The sequence below is a fragment of the Ranitomeya imitator genome, chromosome 3 (assembly GCF_032444005.1).
Source record: "Ranitomeya imitator isolate aRanImi1 chromosome 3, aRanImi1.pri, whole genome shotgun sequence".
Lineage (NCBI taxonomy): Eukaryota > Metazoa > Chordata > Amphibia > Anura > Dendrobatidae > Ranitomeya > Ranitomeya imitator.
Window position 1 is genome coordinate 248,387,120 of NC_091284.1, and position 26,609 is coordinate 248,413,728.

General features: G+C 46.9%; 1 protein-coding gene across 1 annotated transcript in view; it reads right to left on the minus strand.

The window, feature by feature from the left end:
• LOC138669669 (glutathione S-transferase Mu 4-like) overlaps positions 1 to 26,609 on the minus strand; it is a 71,143-nt gene that overhangs the window by 31,677 nt on the left and 12,857 nt on the right. Inside the window, exons 4-5 of the mRNA XM_069756333.1 lie at positions 26,449 to 26,530; positions 10,322 to 10,419 (exon numbers count right to left, since the gene is read on the minus strand). Of these exons, the coding sequence (XP_069612434.1) occupies positions 10,322 to 10,419; positions 26,449 to 26,530 (180 nt within the window). The remainder of the gene's footprint in view (positions 1 to 10,321; positions 10,420 to 26,448; positions 26,531 to 26,609) is intronic.

Sequence of the window (26,609 nt, forward strand, 5' to 3'; positions counted from 1 at the left end):
TCCTCCAACCGACAGGCTCTGGTGGGCGAGTGGGTGGGGGACGGAGCTAGGATCGGACTTCTGAGCACGCTTGTGTGCTAGGATCTTGGTCCTGCTGAGGGATCTATGGGGATACGGGGTGGCAGTATACGCCGTACTCATAGTCCGTATTGTGGGATTACAAGTGTGACTGTTCACCCTGTATCCCTCCGGAAAACCTGAAAGAAAACGACGCACATTGAGGTAGATAAGGGTCTAATGAAAGACCCGTGTCCACCTCCTACTGACACTAAGCTAAACTGAAGTGCATAATGCCAGTCGGTGGGGGTGTACACTGCAGAGGAGGAGCTAACTTTTTTTTGTGCATAGTGTCAGCCTCCTAGTGGCGGCAGCATACACCCCATGGTTCCTGTGTCCCCCAATGAGAGGCGATAGAGAAAACCGAGAACATGTGCACATACCCTTATAGGTTTTCTAATCAGCCAAACTATTTTCATCTGTGCTAACATACTTGCACAAGGGTTTTCAGGGGTATTCTAACCATCCAGTAGCCTTCTTACACAGTTAGGCTTCTTTCACACTTGCGTTGGTACGGGGCCGTCGCAAAGCGTCGGCCCGACGGACTTTGTGCAAATTCGGCACAACGTGGGCAGCGGATGCAGTTTTTCAACGCATCCGCTGCCCATTGTAAAGTCCGGGGAGGAGGGGGCGGAGTTCCGGCCGCGCATGCGCAGTAGGAAATGGCGGACCCGACGTACGACAAAACGTTCCCTTGCAGGTTTTTGGTGCCGACGGTCCGCCAAAACACGACGCATCCAGTGCACGACGGACGCGACGGATGGCCATCCGTCACAATCCGTCGCTAATACAAGTCTATGGGAAAATGCAGGATCCTGCATTCTCAAAAATGACAGATTGTGACGGAAGCTGAAAAACGCAAGTGTGAAAGTAGCCTTAGTAAACACATAGTATCATAAGAACACAGGAGTGATGGTTGTTGGAAATGGGCCTCTGTACACCTATGAAGATATTGCATTACAAACCAGACATTTGCAGCTAGAATAGTCACATTAACAATGTATAGAGTATTTCTGAATCATTTAATGTTAGCTTCATTGGGAAAAACTGTGCTTTTCTTTAAAAAATAAGGAAATTTCTAAGTGACCCTAAACTTTTGAATGGTAGTGTAAGTATATGCTGAATTATTATTTTTGATTTCGTGCATTAGACGTGAGCGTCAGGGATTAGATGTTCGGTGACTATGTAAATGTGTTTTTTGGTTTTTTTTTTTTAAACAAAACACACGAACACAAGCGCCGGATGATGAGACTATGCTCCCATAATCAGGGCCATATTTAGAGTTTCTGCTGCCCTAGGCACTTTTAGTGCTGCCTCCCCCTTTGGCGAGTATGACACTATCGGCAGTGACTTTGCCATAAATCGCTGATGTGAAAGTAGCCTTTTGCAGCAGATCCGGCAGTTTTTCCGCATCTGCCGCGTAACTGATCACTTACGGCAACACTGAATTCAGCCTCATTTATTCCCTATGGGACTTGCGGACATGTGCGGCACTTGCGATTTTGCCGTGAGCTGGCAAGTGCGGAACTTGCAGCAATGGAAAAAAACACTACTAGCAGTGTTTTTTGTATCACTGCAAGTGCAAAACCGCAATTGCCGCACATGTCCGCAAGTAGCCAATCACTACCTGTCCTTGCACCTTCCTAGCTCATCCCTAACCAGCCCTCTCTGACCTAAAACTACACTATAAAGCTTTAGAAAAACTATTTATTAACTGACATATTCCTATGATAATGAGGCTCCAGGCTACGGCGTAGACTGGGACGGGCAGTCTCCGGGCCTCCATTCTCTCTGTGCACACCCTCAGTCCCTGCCTCACTGCCTGTGCACAGACCTCCCTCCACCGAACCCGGTAATCACCGCTCGCAGTAGCATACCGGCAGAGGTGTATCTAGACTTTCTGGCACCAGGGGCAAGAATTCATTTTGGTGCCCCCCCTCCACCAAGGACATATGCGATTTGCACACTCAGTCATGTGCCCACGAGCTCCTCTCCCTAATGTTCTCAATGTTCAGTGAAAAACAGAGAAGCAGAAGAGAAGCTCGTTGTCACAGGACCATGAGTATGAAAATCGCATAAGAGTGACGTGTCCATCTGAAGACTACTGGAACCTTAAGGCCGGCGTCACACTAGCGAGTTTTACGGACGTATGAGCGCATAAAACTTGTCCGTAAAACACGCATTACACACGGCCCAATGATTCTCAATGGGTCAGGTCCTATCAGCCGTATAGTACGCATCCGTATTATACGGCTTTCTACGGCCGTTGAAAATCGCAGCATGCTGCGTTTGTCAGCGTATTGCGCAAAAAATACGCCAATGAAAGTCTATGGGGACGCGCAAAATACAGAATGCATACGGACCATGCGTGTGACTTGCGAGAAATACGCTACACTCAGGCAGGTGTCAGGAATTGTCCAAAGGGCTCAATCAGGAAGCTGAGACATGCTAATTAGCTCAAAAAGCCAGACAGAGAACCCGGAAGTCTGCTGCACGCCTCCACGGAGTGAGATTCACCATGTTTCAGATTATAAATGTGGATATGCTCCTCATTTTGGTCCAAGAAAGGCCAGTTCTTTGGGACCAAAGAGATCCCAACTATGCAAACAGGGCCCAAAAAGAGGCAGCATGGAGGAGTGTGTGTGGGTCCCTATTCCCACATTATGAGCAGCAGCCACGTGAGGCACAGAGACAAATAAGTATGTACACTCATGTTTGTAATTTATTTTTCGTGTGAAACAGTAGTAGCTAACTCCTTAGAATTGGTATTCCTGATTTTTGGAATTATTACAGTTCTTAATTTAAGGCACACCAGTAGCTACATGGTGCTGTACATGATAAACGGATTAAAATAATGGTTTGAACAGATGTCCCTTACAGTGTTAACCAGAAAAATATCATTCCTGGATAGAGGGTAGCGGACTGTCCTTGTGGCCTTACATAAAAATTTGATTATTTGATCTAAATTACTAAAGGTACCGTCACACTAGACGATATCGCTCGCGATCCGTGGCGTTGCAGCGTCCTGGCTAGCGATATCGTCCAGTGTGACAGGCAGCAGCGATCAGGCCCCTGCTGTGATGTCGCTGGTCGGGGAAGAAAGGCCAGAACTTTATTTTGTCGCTGGCTCTCCCGCTGACATCGCTGAATCGGTGTGTGTGACACCGATTCAGCGATGTCTTCGCTGGTAACCAGGGTAAACATCGGGTTACTAAGCACAGGGCCGCGCTTAGTAACCCGATGTTTACCCTGGTTACCATCGTTAAAGTAAAAAAAAAAACAAACACTACATACTTACCTACCGCTGTCTGTCCTCGGCGCTCTGCTTCTCTGCTCTGGCTGTGAGCGCCGGGCAGCCGGAAAGCAGAGCGGTGACGTCACCGCTCTGCTTTCCGGCCGCTGTGCTCACAGCCAGAGCAGAGAAGTAGAGCGCCGAGGACAGACAGCGGTAGGCAAGTATGTAGTGGTTGTTTTTTTACTTTAACGATGGTAACCAGGGTAAACATCGGGTTACTAAGCGCGGCCCTGCGCTTAGTAACCCGATGTTTACCCTGGTTACCGGCATCGTTGGTCGCTGGAGAGCTGTCTGTGTGACAGCTCTCCAGCGACCAAACAGCGACGCTGCAGCGATCCGGATCGTTGTCGGAATCGCTGCAGCGTCGCTTAGTGTGACGGTACCTTAAGAAACGTATTCCACAAATGCATATTCCTATGCTACACTAAAATCTGTGTTGTCAATTACACCTTGTGTGACCACTGTGCATAATGTGGTAATCAATTTGTTTTATGTATTTTGTTTCAGTGGGTGATGTTACAACAAGATGGCGGAGTATCCGCGATCAATATAGGAGGGAGAGGCAGCAGCGTGAAAAGAGTGGGGCAGACGCACCTCCTAAGAAGAAAATATATATATATTTTGATCGCTTAACATTCTTGAATCCCAGCATGGATCTCAGACCGTAAGTACAAACCTCACAACACATTTGACTCTTTGTTTTCAAAATTTTTCAAAAAAGGGAAAGAATATTAAAATTTGCACAAATATGTCATTACAGAACACAGTCTAATCTCACGGACAGGGAGACAGGGTCGGATTCCGAGTTGGTCATAGACCCAGTTGGGGAAGGAGAAGAGGTGGCTGGCCCATCTTCTGATCCGTCAGGCTCCATCCCTCCAGGATCATCGTCATCTGCCCAGCCAGCTCCAGCAGCACCAGCCCAGGAAGATGCCCCACCATCAGCATCAGCCCCAGCAGCAGCAGCACAAGCTAGCCAGGATTACCCTGCTAACAGCAGCAGCCCTACTGTTGCCCTGGAGCGCTCACCACAGGCTGCAGTCATCTCCCAGCATGCTCGCCACAGAAGAGAGCTACTCCAAAGTAGGAGAAATGTTGATGCTGGGGTGTTGAACTACCTGGCAAGGGTTCGTGAGGATGATGATGGGGAGGAGGGCTTTACGAGGAGCCTGGCCCGGTATTTACAGCCCCTAGAGCGTGAGGTGAGGCTTCGTGTGAGGGGTTGCTTTCAGATCCTTATTGATGCATGCACCCCCCCAAACAACCCATACCAGCTTATGGAGAGTATTGAAAGTTGGCAGCTGTCACCACAAAATCTCCTGCGGCTGCAAAGATGTCCACAGGTGCATGCTCAACAGGGATCTGAACCACCCCCTCCACGTGAGCCTACACCTCAATCCCTACCCACACCCAACCCTCCATGGCAACCTCAGGCCCATATGGCAGGCTATCAACAACCATCCCAATATGGCTACTTGTCCAGACCCAGTGCTGGAGGCTGGTCCCAACCTGGGTTTGGACGACATGGCAATATTGGGTTTGGGTATGATTCCAGGCCATATTTTCAGGAGCATGAGGGATTTCCCCAAAATCCTTATGGCCATTCCACAACTGGCCCACATGAGTCCAGGCAGAATGTGCCTCCAGCCCACACCACATCCACACAGGGTGAAGGACAATTTGGCCCACAAAGGCCACCTGCTGATGCCCAAGATCTGAACCCATCTCCACCACCGATGTATCAAGATCTGTAATTTTTTTTTTTTTGGCGGACATTTTCATGTCTTTATTATGTTTGTGCTAACATAGCACTTTGTTGTTCTTTATATTTTTTAGGCATATATTTGCTAAAAAAATTCATGCCTTAAAAGAGGTTTTAAAAAAAAGTTACGGTATTTGGTTTACAAAAAAAAAAAAAAAAGAGGCATTTCATTTAAGTAAAAATGAACAGTTAAAAAGCCTAATTTGTGTTGTCGTCAAATCATTATTACATCACACACACACATGCTAGCCTCAGAACCATATGTGAATTAAGAAAAGACAACACACAGTAGCTTTAGTTTGACAATTAAATTTTAAATTAAATATGCGAAATATTTACAAAGACAACAAATCAAACATCCAAAATTGCATTATCTTGCCAGGGAGTGGCACCTTGAGGAGAAACAAAAAAAAATGTGAATACATCCCTAACTTTAAGCCCAGAAAGGGGACTCCGCGGAGGACGGCCATATGGGGTAGGCCTAAACACATTACTCAACAGGTGTTCACCAATATCAGCTGAGGAACAATCATGTATGCGGGTAAAATTGTGCAAAATAACACAGGCTTTTATCACTTCATTAACTGTAGCCTCACTGAGCTTAATGGCAGACTGGAGGACACGCCATTTTGCCACAAGAATCCCAAAGGCGCACTCCACCAGTCTACGCGCCCTGGAAAGCCTCACATTAAAGACCCTCCGCCGGTGGTCCAGGTTGTGCCAGGGATAAGGCCTCATGATGTGCCTTGTCAGTTGGAAAGCCTCATCTCCTACCAAAACAAAAGGCACTGCTTCCGCATTGGAGCCTGGGAGTTGTTGTGGTGGTGGGAGGTTTAACTGGTTGTCACGTAGCCGCCGACCCATAATGGACGCATTGAAGACCTTAGAGTCTCCAGTTCGCCCATAAGCCCCAATGTCTACAATTATAAACCTGTAGTTACTGTCAGCAACAGCTAACAGAACTACAGAGAAAAACTGCTTATAATTGTAGAATTGGGTGCCAGAGTTCGGCGGCTTACGCACCCTGATATGTTTCCCATCCACAGCTCCAATGCAGTTAGGGAAGTCACAAGTGTTCTGGAATCCACGGGCGATTTTAAGCCAATCCTCCTGTTTGGGCTCAGGCATAACAAGTTCATGAAGTTTCTCCCATATTTGATAACAGGTTGAACGAACAATGCCCGAAATTGTAGAGCGCCCAATCAGAAACTCAAGGTGTAGTCCCGCATACGACAAGCCTGTGGACAGGAAGCTGAAAGACAAAGAAATATATTATTTGTTAGTTTACATGAGTATAAATAAAACATGAAAAAGCACAACTGCATAATATATTTACAAAGACATTATTTTCATTTTCACAACAAAAATAACCTGGGTTACTTTACTACAACATTCCCCACAGTTTTGGTGAAGTGCTTGTGCCATAATGCCCACAAATACTTACCAAAACATGCTAAAACACAACATCCCTAAAAAATATCATCAACATACAGTATGTGAGAATGTTGAATACATACCGTAATGTTAGGAGAAGACGCTCCTCAGCAGATATGGCTTTTCGCATCCTTGTGTCCTGATAGGTGATACTTGGATGTAAGATCTCCAACAAGATATCAAAGGTACTGATGGTCATGCGACAGTACATATAGAACTTGTCAGGATGTGATCTCAAAGTTGTATATAGCCTCTGATAATGTCCCTTGGTGAGGCGTTGGGTCAATAGAGGATGCACCCACAATCTTCGACTCCTCCTTCGCGGATCAACATTCACCGGATATGGCTGCCCAAAGCGACGCGACAACAGCCAGTGAAACAACACCCGCTGAGTTGTGCTTAAAGACACATAGTCAGACATGTTTTGTTGGTCAAACCAACACAGCAAAAATAAGCTCAACAAAGAAATGGGCAGATGGGAGGGTTCCACCTGTTGTTGAGGGCTTAAATAGTGATGTTAATGATGATTTGAATTATTTGCAGGCCAGAGAACCGTTAAATGTCCATTTTGTGATGTTGCGTGAAAAATACTCCCTACGGATCACATACGGATCACACACGCAACAGTACATGCGCAAAATACGCGACCACACCTAGGCAACGGATTACCTACGGAACAATATTTCAGGGACATTTCAGCGTATTACGCGCGTATTACGGCCGTAAAATATGGACCGTATTGTCTTACGCCAAGTGTGACGCCGGCCTAAGAGCTGAATTCTGACACCGCAGGCTACTGAATTCTCACCACTAATGCACTGCACACTTTTAGGATTGTCCCTGGCCGGTGGACAGTCATGTCAGCACAAGCATGTGATTTGTATACTTCTGACCACATTCCGACGAGACGTGCCCAGCCTCGCTCAGTTCATTTTCATTGACGGGGGCCACACATGTCTAATCAGCATGTGACGGCATGTATGTAAATACTCAGCATGAGAGAACTCTGACAGCGTGCAGTGCGCACTGTGAGAACTCAGAAGTCTGCAATCACAAAGAATGACTGCAGACTCATTACAAACCTGGACATCCCTTTAATGCTCCTAACCTAAATAAAAACATGAGTTAGTATCACCAATAACATTTACATCCAGGTACCTTATAGATGACGTCGTCTCTCGAGTCGTTCTTCTTTTCTTCATCTTGTCTAGATCCCATGATGAGATTTCTCATCCACAGCTGTCTCTGCAGACCTCCATCTTCTCCGTTCTTTTGCAGAAAATCTCCACATGACGCCCTTAAAGATACAATTGTCATTATAATGCTCCTGAATAAAAAATTGCCCCTCACTATATTGTCTGCACAAAATATGACCCCCAAACTGTCCCTCTTATGGCACATACTCTTCACAATGACCTCTCCTTTCCATACTGACCCCCCTCTTCACATTGTCCTCTCACACTGTGTCCCCCTATAGGGCCCAGTATTTATACTCCATCCTCCCACCCTGCGTGCATGGTTCCCCCATCCTCCCACCCTGCGTGCATGGTTCCCCCATCCTCCCACCCTGCGTGCATGGTTCCCCCATCCTCCCACCCTGCGTGCATGGTTCCCCCATCCTCCCACCCTGCGTGCATGGTTCCCCCATCCTCCCACCCTGCGTGCATGGCTCTCCCCATCCTCCCACCCTGCGTGCACGGCTCCCCCATCCTCCTCCCCTGCGTGCACGGCTCCCCCATCCTCCTCCCCTGCGTGCACGGCTCCCCCATCCTCCTCCCCTGCGTGCACGGCTCCCCCATCCTCCTCCCCTGCGTGCACGGCTCCTCTTTCCTCCAACCCTGCGTGCACGGCTCCCCCATCCTCCTCCCGTCATACTCACCTCTCACCGCACGGCGCAGAACATCCCGGCATCTGCGCAGCATCTTCCTTCCTGTATGAGTGGTCACGTGGTACTGATCATTAAAGTGATGAATATGCGCATATTCATCACCTCAATGAGCAATACCACGTGGCCGCTGAAGACAGGATGCGATGCTGGCGCTGAGACGGAGTTGCAGCCACCACTGGAGGAGGGCGAGTATGATGTCTTCAGGGAGGGGGCGGGAAGGAGGGAGGGGGGGCTGGCACTCAACCCCGGACTTTTATAAATTAAAAAAAAAAAAAAAAAAAAAAATGAAGAAAAACCTAGCTCAAGTGCGCCCCCCCCGCATCCTGCCGCCTTAGGCACGTGCCCTCAAGTGCCTAGTGGCAAATACGGCCCTGATCATAAATAGGCTCATGCTGTCACTGCTATATGTGAGCCAGATGGCAGTAGTAGTCCCATCAAACGATGCCCACACACACACACACACACACACACACACCTCCCTTTCACAAATCGTAGCGTTTTAAATCAGCAAACCTTTTTACACCTGTGTTTTTGCTGCGGATTTGATTGACTCAATGGGTGCAGAAAAACTGCAGATCAGCAACAACAATAAAAAAAGTTGACATGCTGCGAAAAATAAGACGCTGCGAATAAGGACGGAAATTTCCAGATCATGGGCACAACACTTCAGGAATGTCATTTATTAACATTGCGTTTTTGGAGCATTTCTGCGTGGAAAAACGCTGCGGAAAGGCAACAAATCCACATCGTGTGCACATAGACTTAGGGTACCGTCACACAGTGGCATTTAGATCGCTACGACGGAACGATTTGTGACGTTCCAGCGATATATCCGTGACGTTCCAGCGATCTCGCTGTGTCTGACACGCTCCTTCGATCAGGGACCCCGCTGAGAATCGTACGTCGTAGCAGATCGTTTGAAACTTTCTTTCGTCGTCTAGTGTCCCGCTGTGGCGGCATGATCGCATGGTGTAACAAAGGTGTGCACGATATTGTATACGATGTGCGCATAGTAACCAACGGCTTCTACATCGCACATACGTCATGAAATTATCGCTCCAGCGTCGTACATTGCAAAGTGTGACAGCAGTCTACGACGCTGGAGCGATATTGTTACGATGCTGGAGCGTCACGGATCGTGCCGTCGTAGCGATCAAAATGCCACTGTGAGACGGTACCCTTACTCTTCCAATCACATTATTCCATTATACGCAAGCTATTGTGTACATATTGAAATTTTCATTTTTTAAATTAACATTTGGGCTAGGCAACATACAAATCATCAATACCTAGCCAGTCCACACTCACAAAAATCCTTAACTAAATATCAAACATTTTCCTTTTCATAATGAAACTGCATGCACAGCAATTCCTTATTCAGTATACACCGATTATCCTTATTTTACTATAGATGCTGTGTGTTCACTCACTTTTATGCAAAAGAAGCCATATGCAAGAGCTGGACTCAGAGCCTCTGGGGAGCCAAGTTATACTTTTGACATGCTAGCAGTTTAAGGCCAGGTTCACATTGCGTTAAAGCAGCCCGTTTAACGCATAGCGTTGACGGGCTGCGTTAACTCTATAGCATACACGCCATCGCGTTATGCTATACCTCTAGCGCAGATGATTCATCTGTGCTAGCGGTGACGGAGCCTCAGACGCTGCAGCCCACGTCCGAGGGTCCATCACTGAACGACGGCACATCGCTAGCGCATGCCGATTACGGCATGTGTTGGCGATGCGCCCGACAATAGGGGTTAATGGCAGCGTTAACGGACTGCCATAACGCAATGTGAACCCAGCCTAAGATTTCACAGACCAGGACTCCATTCCTTTACACTATCCAAAAAACCCAACGCAAGATTCCTCTGGAGGTTTTACTTACAAACTTGGGGTTGTACGAAATAGCAATAAGCCGCATCCGAAAATCCATGGCTTCATTTTCTAGCATTGACTCAATGTTTTCACTCTCGGAATTTGCACCTGCAAGACACAGTAATCACAGATGGCTCATGTGCTCAAGTTAAAGTTACCATATATACTCGAGTATAAGCCGAGTTTTACAGCCCATTTTTTTGGGCTGAAAGTCCCCCTCTCAGCTTACACTCAAGTCATACCCAGGGGTCGGCAAGGGAGGGGGAGTGGGGGCTGTCTAATTATACTCACCTGCTCCTGGCGCAGCCCCTGCATGTCCTTGGCTTCCCGGCGCCCCAGCTTCTTCCTGTACTGAGCGGTCACATGGTACCGCTCATTACAGTAATGAATATGTGGCTCCACCTCCCATAGGGGTGGAGCCACATATTCATTACTGTAATGAGCGGTAACGGTGACCGCTCAGTACAGGAAGCAGCTGCGGGGAAGCAGGGACTGCACCGCGTCAGAAGCAGGCGAGTATAACGGGGAGGGGAGCGCTGCGCGATATTCACCTGCTCCTCGTTCCGAGCGCCGCTCCGTCTTCAGCGTCTTCTGCAGTAACGCTCAGGTCAGAGGGCACGGTGACGTGGTTAATGCGCACCCTCTGCCTGAACGTCAGTGCAGAAGACGGTGAAGGAGCGGCGCCATAACGAAGAGCAGGTGAATACTGAAAGTGCAAGGGGCCTGAGCGATGAGAGGAGAGTATGTGATTTTTTATTTTTTTATCGCAGCAACAGCAAATGGGGCAACTGTCTGTATGGAACATCTTATGGGGCCATAACGTTTGTGTAGCACTATATGGGGCCATAACGTTTGTGTAGCATTATATGGGGCTAGTGTCTGTATGGGGCCATAATCAACGTTTGTGGAGCATTGTATGGCACAAATATCTTTATGGAGCATCTTATGGGGCCATTATTAACTTTTATGCAGGATTATATGGGGCATATTTTAATATGGGGCATCTTATGGGGCCATCATGAACTGTATGGAGCATTATAGGGGGCTCCTGATTCAATATGGATATTCAAAAACACAACCTACTGATGTCTCAATTAATTTTACTTTTATTGGTATCTATTTTTACTTTTGACATTTACAGGTAGCTGCTGCATTTTCCACCCTAGGCTTATACTAAGAGTCATTAAGTTTTCCCAGTGTTTTGTGGCAAATTTAGGGGGGGGGGGGGGGGGGTCGGCTTATACTCGAGTATATGCGGTAATTTTATTTTTATGGCGCCAACAAATTTCACAGCACTTTACAATTTAGAGGGGACATGTAGAGACAAAGACATCACAAAGTAACACACAGCTTTTACAGTTACACAAGATTACAATCTATAAGGAAATAGGGGGAACACAGGTAAAAAGGGCTTGTCATGTACTGTCCAGTCATCGTTTTAAATAGGATATTTGAAATAAGCTGCATGAGCCATCAGCCAGTATCTGCCCAAGTACAGTTATCAAGTGATATTGGGTAAATGGAAGACGTGGAGACAGATGAGTAGGTTGGACCAGATTCTGTAGAAAATTTAGAAAGAAGGAAAAAGGAAAGCATTAAAATTAGTGACGTGAGGTGATAGGCGTGTCTAGAGATGCTTTTTTAAAGCATGCTTAAAAAAATCTGGGGGCTAGGAAGTAGTCTGATCACCTGGAGTACTGCATTCCAGAAAATTGGTGCAACACAAAAAAAAGTCTTTGAGACGTAGGAGCGAGGTTCGGTTTATGGAGGATGTTAGATCAGTTGCAGAATTGAGAGCACAGGTAGGGTGATAGTTGAGGGAGAAGATATAAGGTGGTGCATAACTGTGGAGGGCTTTGTGGGCAAGAGTGCAAAGTTTATATTGTGTTCTGTAGCAAATTAGAATCCAGTCTAAAAGGCATTGATGTAGCAGCTGGATAGAAATACCGTAAGATTCTGGCTGCCACATTCAGGACAGATTGGAGAGGATAAAGTTTGGTTAGAGGGGGAATATAGGTAGGTTTGTAGAAGAGGGAGGGGTATTATAAGTTTGGTTTTAGTTAAAAATAGGACATGATGTTAGAGATGGCGGAAAGACAATCCCTGTATTTCGTAATATCTTCAGGAGAATGTGTATAATTGGGAGTTGACATTATCACTGAGAGGCACCCCACATGCCAATATTATGCCACCAATTAAACAAAAATCTCTTACTGGTGGACAAAAACAATATACAGTATACTGTATAAAATATAACTTAATGTCTATCCACGTTTCGTCCTGATAATAATCAGGCATAGATTTTATAGTAGATACAAAAAAAAAAAAAAATGTGAAAAGACACTGGTATATAGTAAAAAAAAAAAAAAAAAAAAAAAAAAAAAAAAGGATGGATAGTGGATATTCAAAAGGAATTTTCAGTATAGAATGTCTCCCGCATCACATTCCCACTTAAAGGGAATCGTCCTTAAATCACAAAAACGAGGGATAGGTATCAATTATATTGCAATAAACCCTTAATTCAGTAGACCCTTAATGTCTCTTTCAATAAGTCTATCACTATACCAAAGTGCTCAATGTATTGCACATTGCCCTCATATCCATACACACACAATCATTGTGCATATGTTAACTATATGTACTGTAGCGCACCATGTACCGCCACCTAGTGCCAATTATCTAACCCAGCGTCAGTAGAATAGACTAATAACGGGCTCTAAACACACAGTTAATTCCTTTTGAATATCCACTATCCATCCTTTTTACTATATACCAGTGTCTTTTCACATTTTTGGCATCCACTATAAAATCTATGCCAGATTATTATCAGGACGAAATGTGGATCGTCTGTACACAAAAAATATAGTCCTTACCGATAACGGTATTTCTCTGAGCCCATGACGGCACCACGGAGAGAGGGGATCCGCCCACCAAGGACAGGAAACCTACGGATAAAAAGGCGGTACCACTCTCCTGCATCAGTTGTTTTACATAGAGAACGATGGGAGACTACTACACATTTGTTAAATTTTAACTGTTTATCATAACTAGATACCGCGTGACTATTAACACTATGAGTAGACTATGGCACTATTTTGATGTGCGCACCCACAAGTGAAGGGAGGGAATGTACGGGTGCCGTCATGGGCTCAGAGAAATACCGTTATCGGTAAGAACTATATTTTTCTCTGATCGCCCATGACGGCACCACGGAGAGAATTGCATAGATAGTGCATTCAGGGAGGGACCACCGCCTCCAGAACCCTTTTACCGAAAGTAAGGTCTGAAGAGGAGATTAGGTCCAATCTATAGTGCCTATAGAATGTGGATGGTGAGGACCAGGTAGCAGCTCTACATATCTGGTCTATGGAAGCTCCGGCCTTCTCCGCCCAGGAAGTCGCTACTGCTCTTGTTGAGTGAGCCTTAACCTCCCGGGGAACGGACATCCCACTTGCTGAGTATGATAGACTGATGGCGTCTGTGATCCATCTTGCTATGGTGGCTTTAGATGCTTTTTTCCCCTTCCGGGGACCCTGGAAACACAAACAGAGAGGAATCCTCCCTACTCTCTCTAGTGACTTCTAGGTAGTGTAAGAGACATTTTCTTACATCTAGTGTATGTAATGTTTGTTCCTCCTTATTTTTAGGATTGGGACAGAAGGAGGGGAGAGATATCTCTTGAGACCTGTGAAATTTTGAAGCCACTTTTGGGAGATATGCTGGGTCTGTTTTTAAAATGACCCTATCCTCTAGGAATTGTGTGTAGGGAGGGTTAGCTGAGAGAGCCTGTAAATCGCTAACCCTGCGGGCCGAAGTGAGGGCGACTAATAGAGCTGTTTTGAGGGATAGATTTTTTATTGTAGATTCGTGTAATGGCTCAAATGGAGAATTAGTCAGGGCTTTAAGGACCAAGTTTAAGTCCCACTGAGGAACAACTTTTACTGGAAGAGGCCTTGATCTTCCTGCCGCCCTGATGAATCTAGCGACCCACCTATTTGAGGCTAAATCAAAATTGAATAGGGCTCCCAAAGCTGCCACGTGAACTTTTAGGGTGTTAGTGGCTAAACCCATCTCCAACCCGTTTTGTAGGAACTCTAATATGGAATTAAGGGGAATTTCTTTCCCTATTTTTGCACCTGATGATGACAGAAACTTTTTCCATATCTTGCCATACTGTCTTGTTGTAACAGGCTTCCTACTTTGTAACAGAGTTGAGATCAAGCCCGGAGAGAACCCCCTGCTTTCTAGTAATTTCCTTTCAAGAGCCAAGCTGTCAAGTGCAAGTTCTTGACCTGCGGATGACAGACTGGGCCCTGTGACAACAGATCTTGGAGGTCTGGTAATACCCAAGGGTCTGATATTGATAACTTCCTCATCCATGAGAACCAAGGCCTCTTCGGCCAGAACGGGGCAATTAAGATGACCAGCGCCCCGTCCTCCCGAATCTTCCTCAGCACTGCTGGAATCAGAATAAGAGGAGGAAAGGCATAGACCAGATGGTGACCCCAAGATATCAGGAAGGCGTCCACAGCTACAGGGTTCCCCAGGGGAGATAGGGAGCAAAAGGAGGTTACTTTTTTGTTTAGATGACTCGCAAAGAGATCTATTTTGGGAACGCCCCATCTTTCTGTGATCTGGGTGAATATCGCCTGATTTAGTTCCCATTCTCCCTGTTTTAGACTGGACCGACTGAGGAAGTCTGCTTTGTAGTTGTCCACTCCCCTTATGTGTAAGCTTGTTAGGGATAAGAGGTTGCTCTCGGCTATTTGCAGGATTGAATTGGTCACCTCCATTAGATTTTTGGAACGGGTACCCCCCTGGTGATTTAGGTAAGATACTACCACCCGATTGTCCGACATTACTCTTACATGGTGAGAGTGAAGGACCCCCAAGAATTCCTGAAGGGCAAATTTTACTGCAAGGAGCTCCTTCATGTTGGAGGATTTGTTGACTGTGGATGGAGACCAAGTGCCCTGGGTTACTAGGTCGCCCAGATGAGCCCCCCACCCTGAAGGGCTTGCATCCGTAGTCAGGACTTTCGAGATCTGAATTACCCACGGGACTCCCTGGGAAAGATTTTTCTGCGATCTCCACCATGTCAGAGAGTGATTTGTGCGAGGAGATAGAGATAACTGCCCTCCTAAATTCTTTCCTAGATGGATTTGCTCCGACAATATCTGCCATTGAAGTTCTCTTGAATGTAATTGGGCCCACTGGACTGCAGGGATGCAAGAGGTCATAGAGCCTAAGAGGGACATGGCCTGACGGAGTGTTATGGAGGGGAGAGATTGGGTTCTCGATACTAAACTTTTTAGTTTTTGTATCTTGTACTCCGGGAGACGACATTCCATCTTTTTGGAGTCTAGAGTGAGACCCAGGTACTCCTGGACCTGAGAAGGCATTAGTCTGGACTTTCCCATGTTTATTAGCCAGCCCAATTCCTTCAGAGAATGCATCACTATTGCCAGTTGATCCTCGCAATGTTGCGGGGAGGAGCCTATCACCAAGAAATCGTCCAGATATGGAACGATTAGGGTATTTTCTTCTCTGAGGTGAGCCATTACCTCCGCTATCAGCTTTGTGAAAACTCTCGGAGCTATGGCAAGACCAAATGGTAGAGCTGAAAACTGGAAGTGTTTTAGGACTCCCCTGATGTGAACTGCCATCCTGAGGAATCTCTGGTGATCCTTGTGTATTGGGACGTGATAATATGCGTCCTTTAAGTCCAGGACCACCATGAAGCATTGGGGAAACAACATCTTGATAGATGACTATCGTTTCCATCTTGAATGCTTGAACCTCCAGGAAATCGTTTAATTTCTTTAGATTTATAATAGTCCTGAAGGAACCGTCTGGTTTCTTCCTCAGGAATAGAGGGGAATAGTACCCTTGCCCTCTTTCTTGTGGGGGAACCTCCAGGAGTACACCCTTTTTTACTAACTCGATGACCTCGTTTTCCAGAGCCAGCTGTTCTTCTGCCGAAGATCTTATGGATGTCATCATAAAAGAGGGACGGGGGCATCTTTTGAATGTCAGCCTCAGGCCTGATTCTATAATGTTCAGAATCCATTGACTGGAGGTAATCTTTTTCCAGGCTGGAAGAAAGAGAGATAACCTCCCTCCCACCTGGGGCGAACCTTCATTGAGAGGGTTTCTTGTTATCACTGGGGTTTTTGTTAAAGATGAACCCCTTGTTTTTGTTCCTCTTATCCTCCCACTTTCCCTGGCCTCTCCCAGGGTTCTTGCGGAAAAACCTCTTGTTCCGAAAGGGCTTCCGGTAAGAGGGGAGACCAAGGGAGGGAAAGGACTTTTTCTTGTCCCCGGCTTTTTCCAGGATGTCATCTAATGTGGAACCGAACAAAAACTCCCCTTCGCAGGGGATAGTACATAGTTTTGTTTTTGTTTGCAGATCGCCAGGCCAATTTTTAAGCCAGAGGGCACGCCTGGCCGCATTAGCGAACACTGCTGACCTGGCGGCTAACCTGATAGAGTCTGCTGAGGCGTCAGCCAGAAAAGCCGCCGCTCCCCTTATTACAGGTAATGTTTTCAGCATCGAGTCTCGGGAGGTTTTCCCTTTTAATTGACCCTCTAGTTGATTTAACCAGATCATTAGGGAGCGGGATGTGCAAGCTGCTGCCACTGCTGGTTTCAGGCCTCCTCCCGCTGACTCCCAAGAGCCCTTGAGGAAGGCGTCAGCCTTCTTGTCCATAGGGTCTTTTAGGACCCCCATGTCCTCAAACGGGAGAGCGAATTTCTTTGATGCTTTGGCTATTGCTACATCTAATTTGGGGGCTTTTTCCCAAAAGGAACAGGATTCATCCTCGAAGGGGTATTTCCTTTTTGGGGTTAGGAGAGTCTTTTTCATGGGTTTTTTCCATTCCTTTTTAATTAACGCTGCAATTGCTTCGTTAAGCGGAAAAGCTCTTCTCTTTTTTTGTTCTAATCCCCCAAACATGATGTCTTGTGCTGACTTTTTGGGGTGGGAGTCTACTAGTCCCATAGTACTCCTCACTGCCTTTATGAGGCCATCAGTGTCCTCTAGCGGGAAACAATTGTGACCTCCTGAGGAAGAAGTGGATGATGAGGATGAGGAGGAGGAGTCGGAGGATGCTGAACTCGCACTATCGCTGTCAGATTTAGAGACTGGGGACGGGGACCTGTGTCTGGTCCTTCTCCGTTTTTTTCCTCTTTTTAGGGATCTAAAGGTGTCTTCCACCTGTTCTTTAATCAGGTTTTTAAGATCTGTTGCAAACCCGGGCAGGCTTTCAGATACTGTTTGCTGTATGCAGGAATTGCATAGCTGCTTCTCCCATGCGGGTGGAAGATCCTCTTTACAGATGGCACAGGCTTTGTGCTTTGTTTTACCTACGCTTTTCCTCCCCTAAAAGAGACAAATAATAATCTTACTGTCTCTAACTTTCACGAAGATCAACTTACCACCTCCAGGACCCATAAATACCGGTTGGGGATTCTCAGCCTCTGGCTTTTTCCCCCGACGCCGTGTTGGACTCCTTGCTGTGTTGAGACCTTTGGCGTTCTTTGCCGGTGTCCTGGTAACTTTTCTGCTGTCGCCTTTTTTGCTGCTGCTGAGGCGATGCTGTAGGTGGAGGTGATCCAGGCAGGGGAGACGCCGGGTCGCTCATACTGCTGCTGGTCTGCTGCCAATAACGCTGGCTGCGCCTGATGCTGCGACGATTAGTAGCTCCTAAGGCTCTTGCTGATAAACTGCAGAGCCGCTGAGAGGAAGTAAATCCCCCATTTTAAAGCTCCCGCCGCTTTCCTTCCGGCGCCTGCGCAGTAGCGCTTAGCCGACGGCGAGGAGCGCCGAACGCCGGCGCCTGCGCAGACGCTTCTGCCTTTGGAACGCCCAAGCGACCTATCTTTTGGCGACGCCTGCGCAGACGCTTCTGCGGCGCCTTTGGAACGCCCAAGTGACCTATCGGCGACGCCTGCGCAGTAGCGCTCAGCCGACGGCGCCCAGCGTCTCGCGAGACCAGCGCAACTCCGGGCATGCGCCCTACTCACAAGATGGCCGCCCGGAGTGCAGATATGGCGCTGCTGACCGGCACCCCCGGTCCTATGCAGACCCTACTGCGTGGCTCTGCATACCCGATGGCGTGCAGTGTGCAGGCTGACGCGTGCTAGGGGAGGGCCACGCCGCACCTCCCGCAACCACAGAGGGACCCCCCTGGATGTTGCCGCTGCTGCATCTTACCTGGGGAGGTGACCGCGAACTCCTTGTCACCTCCCCCGCACACCCTGTCGGCCCACTGGCTCCCAGCGGAGGCGCTTCGGGTCACCACCCTAGCCGAGGCAGAGGGACCCCAGCTGCCTGAATCGGACTGGTTGGCCCCGGAATTCCAACGACGACTGGTAAGTCCGTAGGTCTCCCATCAAGGACAGGAAACCAACTGATGCAGGAGAGTGGTACCGCCTTTTTATCCGTAGGTTTCCTGTCCTTGGTGGGCGGATCCCCTCTCTCCGTGGTGCCGTCATGGGCGATCAGAGAAAGATGGTGGTCAATTAGCCATTTTATTATATCATCATTAAATGTTACTTAATTGGGAGTTATCAGCATAGAGAGGATACTGGAAACCAAATCTGTTAATGGCTTGTCCAATAGGTGCGGTGTAGAGAGAATAGGAGCAGGCCTAGGACTGAATTCTGAGGAACCCCAACAAAAAGGGAAAGAGGGGAAAGGGGGGAGTCGGGGAAGAAATGCCGGCAAAAGATACAGTGAAGAGCAACAGTGGAGAACGGAGTCTGAGAGCGATAAGAGGGGAACATACCGTATGTACTCGAGTATAACCCGAGATTTTCAGCCCACTTTTTTGGGCTGAAAGTCCCCCTCTCGGCTTATACGCGAGTCATACCCAGGGGTCGGCAGGGGAGGGGGAAGGGGGAGCGAGGGCTGTCTAATTATACTCCCCTACTCCTGGCGCAGTCCCTGCACGTCCCTGCTTCTTCCAGCACTGCAACTTCTTCCTGTAGTGAGCGGTCACATGGTACCGCTCATTACAGTAATTAATATGCGGCGCCACCTCCCATAGAGGTGGAGCCGCATATTCATTACTGTAATGAGCGGTAACTGTGACCGCTCACTACAGGAAGAAAATGCGGCGCCGGGGAACAGTCGTGCAGCGACGGCGCCAGGAGCAGGTAAGCATGACGGGTGTTGTGAATTCTGTGGCTGAGTTCACTTCTGTGGTCACAAGTGGTATTGCAGTCTCTGGGCTTCCTCCCTCAGGTGTTTTGGTGAGCTCGTTGGCTGCCTTGCTATTTAGCTCCACCTGAGTCTGTCTTCCTTGCTCCTTGTCAATGTTCCAGTGTTGGATCTGAGCTACTGCATCTTTCCTTGGGCCTGCTGCTCTGCTAGATAAGTGCTTCTAGTTTGTTTTCTGTTTTTTTCTGTCCAGCTTGCTATTAACTTTTGCTGGAAGCTCTGAGAAGCAAAGGGGTGCTCCGCCGTGCTGTTAGTTCGGCACGGTGGGTCTTTTTGCCCCTTTGCGTGGTTTTCGTTTTAGGGTTTTTTGTAGACTGCATAGTTCTCTTTGCTATCCTCACTCTGTCTAGAATATCGGGCCTCACTTTGCTGAATCTATTTCATTCCTACGTTTGTCTTTTCATCTTGCTAACAGTCATTATATGTGGGGGGCTGCCTATTCCTTTGGGGTATTTCTCTGAGGTAAGTCAGGCTTGTATTTCTATCTTCAGGCTAGTCAGCTCCTCAGGCAGTGCCGAGTTGCATAGGTAGTTGATAGGCGCAATCCACTGCTGCTTACAGTTGTGTGAGGATAGATCAGGTACTGCAGTCTACAGAGATTCCACGTCTCAGAGCTCGTCCTATTGTTTTTGGTTATTGCCAGATCTCTGTATGTGCGCTGATTACTGCACGCTGTGTTGCCTGATTGCCAGCCATAACAGTACAAGGAGCCCTTCAATGATTTCCAATAGAGGGAAAAAAGAAATCCTGACATCATTTTTTTTTTCTTAGCTCTGTCTTCAGTCTTTTTTTTCCCCTAGACATTAGAGTGCTTCAGGACACAGCTGTGGACATGGATATTCAGGCTCTGTGCTCCTCAATGGATAATCTCGTTGTAAATGTACAAAAGATTCAAGATACTATTGATCAGAAATCGATGCTAGAACCAAGAATTCCGATTCCTGATTTGTTTTTTGGTGACAGAACTAAGTTCCTGAGCTTCAGAAATAATTGTAAGCTATTTTTGGCCTTGAAACCTCATTCTTCTGGTAATCCTATTCAACAGGTTTTGATTATTATTTCTTTTTTGCGCGGCGACCCACAGGACTGGGCGTTTTCTCTTGCACCAGGAGATTCTGCATTGAGTAATGTTGATGCATTTTTCCAGGCGCTGGGATTGCTTTACGATGAGCCTAATTCAGTGGATCAAGCTGAGAAAAATCTGCTGGCTTTATGCCAGGGTCAGGATGATGTAGAAGTATATTGTCAGAAATTTAGGAAATTGTCAGTACTCACTCTGTGGAATGAATCTGCACTAGCGGCTTTGTTCAGAAAGGGTCTCTCTGAAGCTCTTAAGGATGTAATGGTGGGATTTCCTATGCCTGCTGGTTTGAATGAGTCTATGTCCTTGGCCATTCAGATCGGTCGTCGCTTGCGCGAGCGTAAATCTGTGCACCATCTGGCGGTATTGTCTGAGAGTAAGCCTGAGCCTATGCAGTGCGACAGGACTATGACTAAAGTAGAACGGCACGAACACAGACGTCTGAACAGACTGTGTTTCTATTGTGGTGATTCTACTCATGCTATTTCTAATTGTCCTAAACGCACTAGGCGGTTCGATAGCTCTGCCGTTATTGGTACTGTACAGTCCAAATTCCTTTTGTCCATTACCTTAATGTGCTCTTTGTCATCATATTCTGTCATGGCGTTTGTGGATTCAGGCGCTGCCCTGAATCTGATGGATTTGGATTATGCTAAACGTTGTGGATTTTTCTTGGAGCCTTTGCGGTGTCCTATTCCGTTGAGAGGAATTGATGCTACACCTTTGGCCAAGAATAAGCCTCAGTACTGGGCCCAGCTGACCATGTGCATGGCTCCTGCACATCAGGAAGTTATTCGCTTTTTGGTACTGCATAATTTGCATGATGTGGTCGTGTTGGGGTTGCCATGGCTACAAACCCATAATCCAGTATTGGATTGGAACTCTATGTCGGTAACCAGCTGGGGTTGTCAGGGAGTACATGGTGATGTTCCATTTTTGTCTATTTCGTCATCCATTCCTTCTGACATCCCAGAGTTCTTGTCGGACTTTCAGGATGTATTTGAAGAGTCCAAGTCTGATGCCCTACCTCCGCATAGGAATTGTGATTGTGCTATCGATTTGATTCCTGGTAGTAAATTCCCTAAGGGTCGTTTATTTAATTTGTCCGTACCTGAACACACCGCTATGCGCAGTTATGTGAAGGAGTCCCTGGAGAAGGGACATATTCGCCCATCGTCGTCACCATTGGGAGCAGGGTTCTTTTTTGTAGCCAAGAAGGATGGTTCGCTAAGACCGTGTATTGATTACCGCCTTCTTAATAAGATCACTGTTAAGTTTCAGTATCCCTTGCCATTGATTTCTGACTTGTTTGCTCGGATTAAGGGGGCTAGTTGGTTTACTAAGATTGATCTTCGTGGTGCGTATAATCTGGTGAGAATCAGGCAGGGAGATGAATGGAAAACGGCATTTAATACGCCCGAGGGTCATTTTGAGTATCTGGTGATGCCGTTCGGACTTGCCAATGCTCCATCTGTTTTTCAGTCTTTTATGCATGACATTTTCCGTGAGTATCTGGATAAATTCTTGATTGTTTACTTGGATGACATTTTGATCTTCTCAGATGATTGGGAGTCTCATGTGAAGCAAGTCAGAATGGTTTTCCAGGTACTGCGTGCTAATTCCTTGTTCGTGAAGGGATCAAAGTGTCTCTTCGGTGTGCAGAAAGTTTCATTTTTGGGGTTCATCTTTTCCCCTTCTACTATCGAGATGGATCCGGTTAAGGTTCAGGCCATCCAGGATTGGACTCAGCCGACATCTCTAAAAAGTCTGCAGAAATTCCTGGGCTTTGCTAATTTTTATCGTCGCTTCATCTGTAATTTTTCTAGCATTGCCAGACCATTGACCGATTTGACCAAGAAGGGTGCTGATTTGGTTAATTGGTCTTCTGCTGCCGTGGAAGCTTTTCAGGAGTTGAAGCGTCGTTTTTGCTGTGCCCCTGTGTTGTGTCAACCTGATGTTTCTCTTCCGTTCCAGGTCGAGGTTGATGCTTCTGAGATTGGTGCAGGGGCGGTTTTGTCACAGAGAGGTTCTGGTTGCTCAGTGTTCAAACCATGTGCTTTCTTTTCCAGGAAATTTTCTGCTGCTGAGCGTAATTATGATGTGGGCAACCGAGAGTTGCTGGCCATGAAGTGGGCATTCGAGGAGTGGCGTCATTGGCTTGAGGGTGCTAAGCATCGCGTGGTGGTTTTGACTGATCATGAGAACCTTACTTATCTTGAGTCTGCCAAGCGCTTGAATCCTAGACAGGCCCGTTGGTCGTTATTTTTTGCTCGTTTTGATTTTGTGATTTCATACCTTCCGGGCTCTAAAAATGTGAAGGCGGATGCTCTGTCTAGGAGTTTTGTGCCCGACTCTCCGGGGTTATCTGAGCCGGCGAGTATCCTCAAGGAAGGAGTCATTGTGTCTGCCATCTCCCCTGATTTGCGGAGAGTGTTGCAGAAATTTCAGGCTAATAAACCTGATCGTTGTCCGGCCGAGAAACTGTTCGTCCCTGATAGGTGGACTAGTAAAGTTATCTCTGAACTTCATTGTTCGGTGCTGGCCGGTCATCCAGGAATCTTTGGTACCAGGGAGTTGGTTGCTAGATCCTTCTGGTGGCCATCTCTGTCACGGGATGTGCGTGCTTTTGTGCAGTCCTGTGGAATTTGTGCTAGGGCTAAGCCCTGCTGTTCACGTGCCAGTGGGTTGCTTTTGCCCTTGCCGGTCCCGAAGAGGCCTTGGACACATATTTCGATGGATTTCATTTCTGACCTTCCCGTTTCTCAAAAAATGTCGGTCATTTGGGTGGTCTGTGATCGCTTTTCTAAAATGGTCCATCTGGTGCCCTTGGTTAAATTGCCTTCCTCCTCTGATTTGGTGCCTTTGTTCTTCCAGCATGTGGTTCGTTTACATGGCATTCCTGAGAATATTGTTTCTGACAGAGGTTCCCAGTTTGTCTCGAGGTTCTGGCGAGCCTTTTGTGGTAGGATGGGCATTGACCTATCTTTTTCCTCGGCCTTCCATCCTCAGACTAATGGCCAGACCGAACGAACCAATCAGACCTTGGAAACATATCTGAGATGTTTTGTTTCCGCTGACCAGGATGATTGGGTGTCATTTTTGCCGTTGGCTGAGTTCGCCCTTAATAATCGGGCCAGCTCGGCTACCTTGGTCTCTCCATTTTTCTGCAATTCTGGGTTCCATCCTCGTTTCTCTTCAGGACAGGTTGAGTCTTCGGACTGTCCTGGTGTGGATTATGTGGTGGACAGGTTGCAGCAGATCTGGACTCAGGTAGTGGACAATTTGACCTTGTCCCAGGAGAAGGCTCAGCTTTTCGCTAATCGCAGACGCCGTGTGGGACCCCGACTTCGTGTTGGGGATCTGGTTTGGTTATCTTCTCGTCATATACCTATGAAGGTTTCCTCTCCTAAATTTAAACCTCGTTTTATTGGTCCGTATAGGATTTCTGAGATTCTCAATCCGGTGTCTTTTCGTCTGACCCTCCCAGACTCCTTTTCCATACATAATGTATTCCATAGGTCGTTGTTGAGGAGATACGTGGCACCTATGGTTCCATCTGTGGAGCCTCCTGCCCCTGTTTTGGTGGAGGGGGAATTGGAGTATATTGTGGAGAAGATTTTGGATTCTCGTGTCTCTAGACGGAAACTCCAGTATCTGGTCAAATGGAAGGGTTATGCTCAGGAAGATAATTCCTGGGTTTTTGCCTCTGATGTCCATGCCCCAGATCTTGTTCGTGCCTTTCATGTGGCTCATCCTGGTCGGCCTGGGGGTTCTGGTGAGGGTTCGGTGACCCCTCCTCAAGGGGGGGGTACTGTTGTGAATTCTGTGGCTGAGTTCACTTCTGTGGTCACAAGTGGTATTGCAGTCTCTGGGCTTCCTCCCTCAGGTGTTTTGGTGAGCTCGTTGGCTGCCTTGCTATTTAGCTCCACCTGAGTCTGTCTTCCTTGCTCCTTGTCAATGTTCCAGTGTTGGATCTGAGCTACTGCATCTTTCCTTGGGCCTGCTGCTCTGCTAGATAAGTGCTTCTAGTTTGTTTTCTGTTTTTTTCTGTCCAGCTTGCTATTAACTTTTGCTGGAAGCTCTGAGAAGCAAAGGGGTGCTCCGCCGTGCTGTTAGTTCGGCACGGTGGGTCTTTTTGCCCCTTTGCGTGGTTTTCGTTTTAGGGTTTTTTGTAGACTGCATAGTTCTCTTTGCTATCCTCACTCTGTCTAGAATATCGGGCCTCACTTTGCTGAATCTATTTCATTCCTACGTTTGTCTTTTCATCTTGCTAACAGTCATTATATGTGGGGGGCTGCCTATTCCTTTGGGGTATTTCTCTGAGGTAAGTCAGGCTTGTATTTCTATCTTCAGGCTAGTCAGCTCCTCAGGCAGTGCCGAGTTGCATAGGTAGTTGATAGGCGCAATCCACTGCTGCTTACAGTTGTGTGAGGATAGATCAGGTACTGCAGTCTACAGAGATTCCACGTCTCAGAGCTCGTCCTATTGTTTTTGGTTATTGCCAGATCTCTGTATGTGCGCTGATTACTGCACGCTGTGTTGCCTGATTGCCAGCCATAACAGACGGGGCAGTGCGCGATACTCACCTGCTCCTCGTTCCACCGTCGGCGCCACTGTGTCTTCCGCAGTGACGCTCAGGTCAGAGGGCGGGGTGACGCGATTAGTGCACGCCGCCCTCTTCCTGAACGTCGGCGCAGAGGATGGGAAGACAGCGGCGGAACGGGAAAGGTGAGAGGTGAGTATGTAATTTTTTTAATCGCAGCAACAGCATATGGGGCAAATATCTGTATGGAGCATCTTATGTGGCCATGTGCAGCATTATATGGGGGCAAATATCTGTATGGGGCATCTTATGTGGCCATGTGCAGCATGATATGGGGGCAAATATCTGTATGGGGCATCTTATGTGGCCATGTGCAGCATGATATGGGGGCAAATATCTGTGTGGAGCATCTTATGTGGCCATGTGCAGCATCATATGGGAGCAAATATCTGTATGGGGCATCTGTATAGGGCCATGTGCAGCATTATAGGGGGGCAAATATCTGTCTGGGGCATCTGTATAGGGCCATGTGCAGCATTATATGGGGACAAATATCTGTATAGAGCATCCTATTGGGTCATAGTCAACATTTGTGGAGCATTGTACGGGGCAAATATCTGTATGGAGCATCTTATGGGGCCATGTGCAGCATTATATGGGGCAAATATCTGTATGGAGCATCTCATGGGGCCATGTGCAGCATTATATGGGACAAATGTCTGTATGGAGCATCTTAAGGGGTCATAATCAACATTTGTGCAGCATTATACGGGGCATATTTTAATATGGAGCATCTTATGGAGCCCATCATAAACTGTATGGAGAATTATATGGGGCTCCTGATTCAATATGGATATTCAAAAACACTTAACCTACTGATGTCTCAATTTTACTTTTATTGGTATCTATTTTTATTTTTGAAATTTTCCAGTAGCTGCTGCATTTCCCACCCTAGACTTATACTCGAGTCATTAAGATTTCCCGTTTTTTTTGTGGCAAAATTAAGGGGGGGGGGGTCGGCTTATACGGTAGTGAAGAAAAGCTGGAGATCCAGTGTGTCAAGTGTGACAGTTGATACCATGCACCTGAATAGAAAATGCTCAGCTAATGTTTTTATCACTGTTGTGAGTTTTTAAATAATAAAGTTTAATAACGTTCTTCCCCTAAACAGGGAGAAAAGAAAAACCCACAAGCAAAAGATATTGAGCAAAACTAGGAACTCTGAACTTTTGCTTTTTGTTTCAAGAGGTTTTAGTCTACGTTTAATAAACTAGAAGTACTTATACTCACATAATCCATGTTTGCGAGCAATGTAGCGCATAATAGTGTTACTCTGTGTCAGCTTAATGTCTCCATCAAAAAGGTAAGGCAGCTGCGTAATACAAAATTGGTATTAAAGCCAGCAAAGATGTAAAATACAACATTTCTGTTACTATTCCCATGAAATAAAT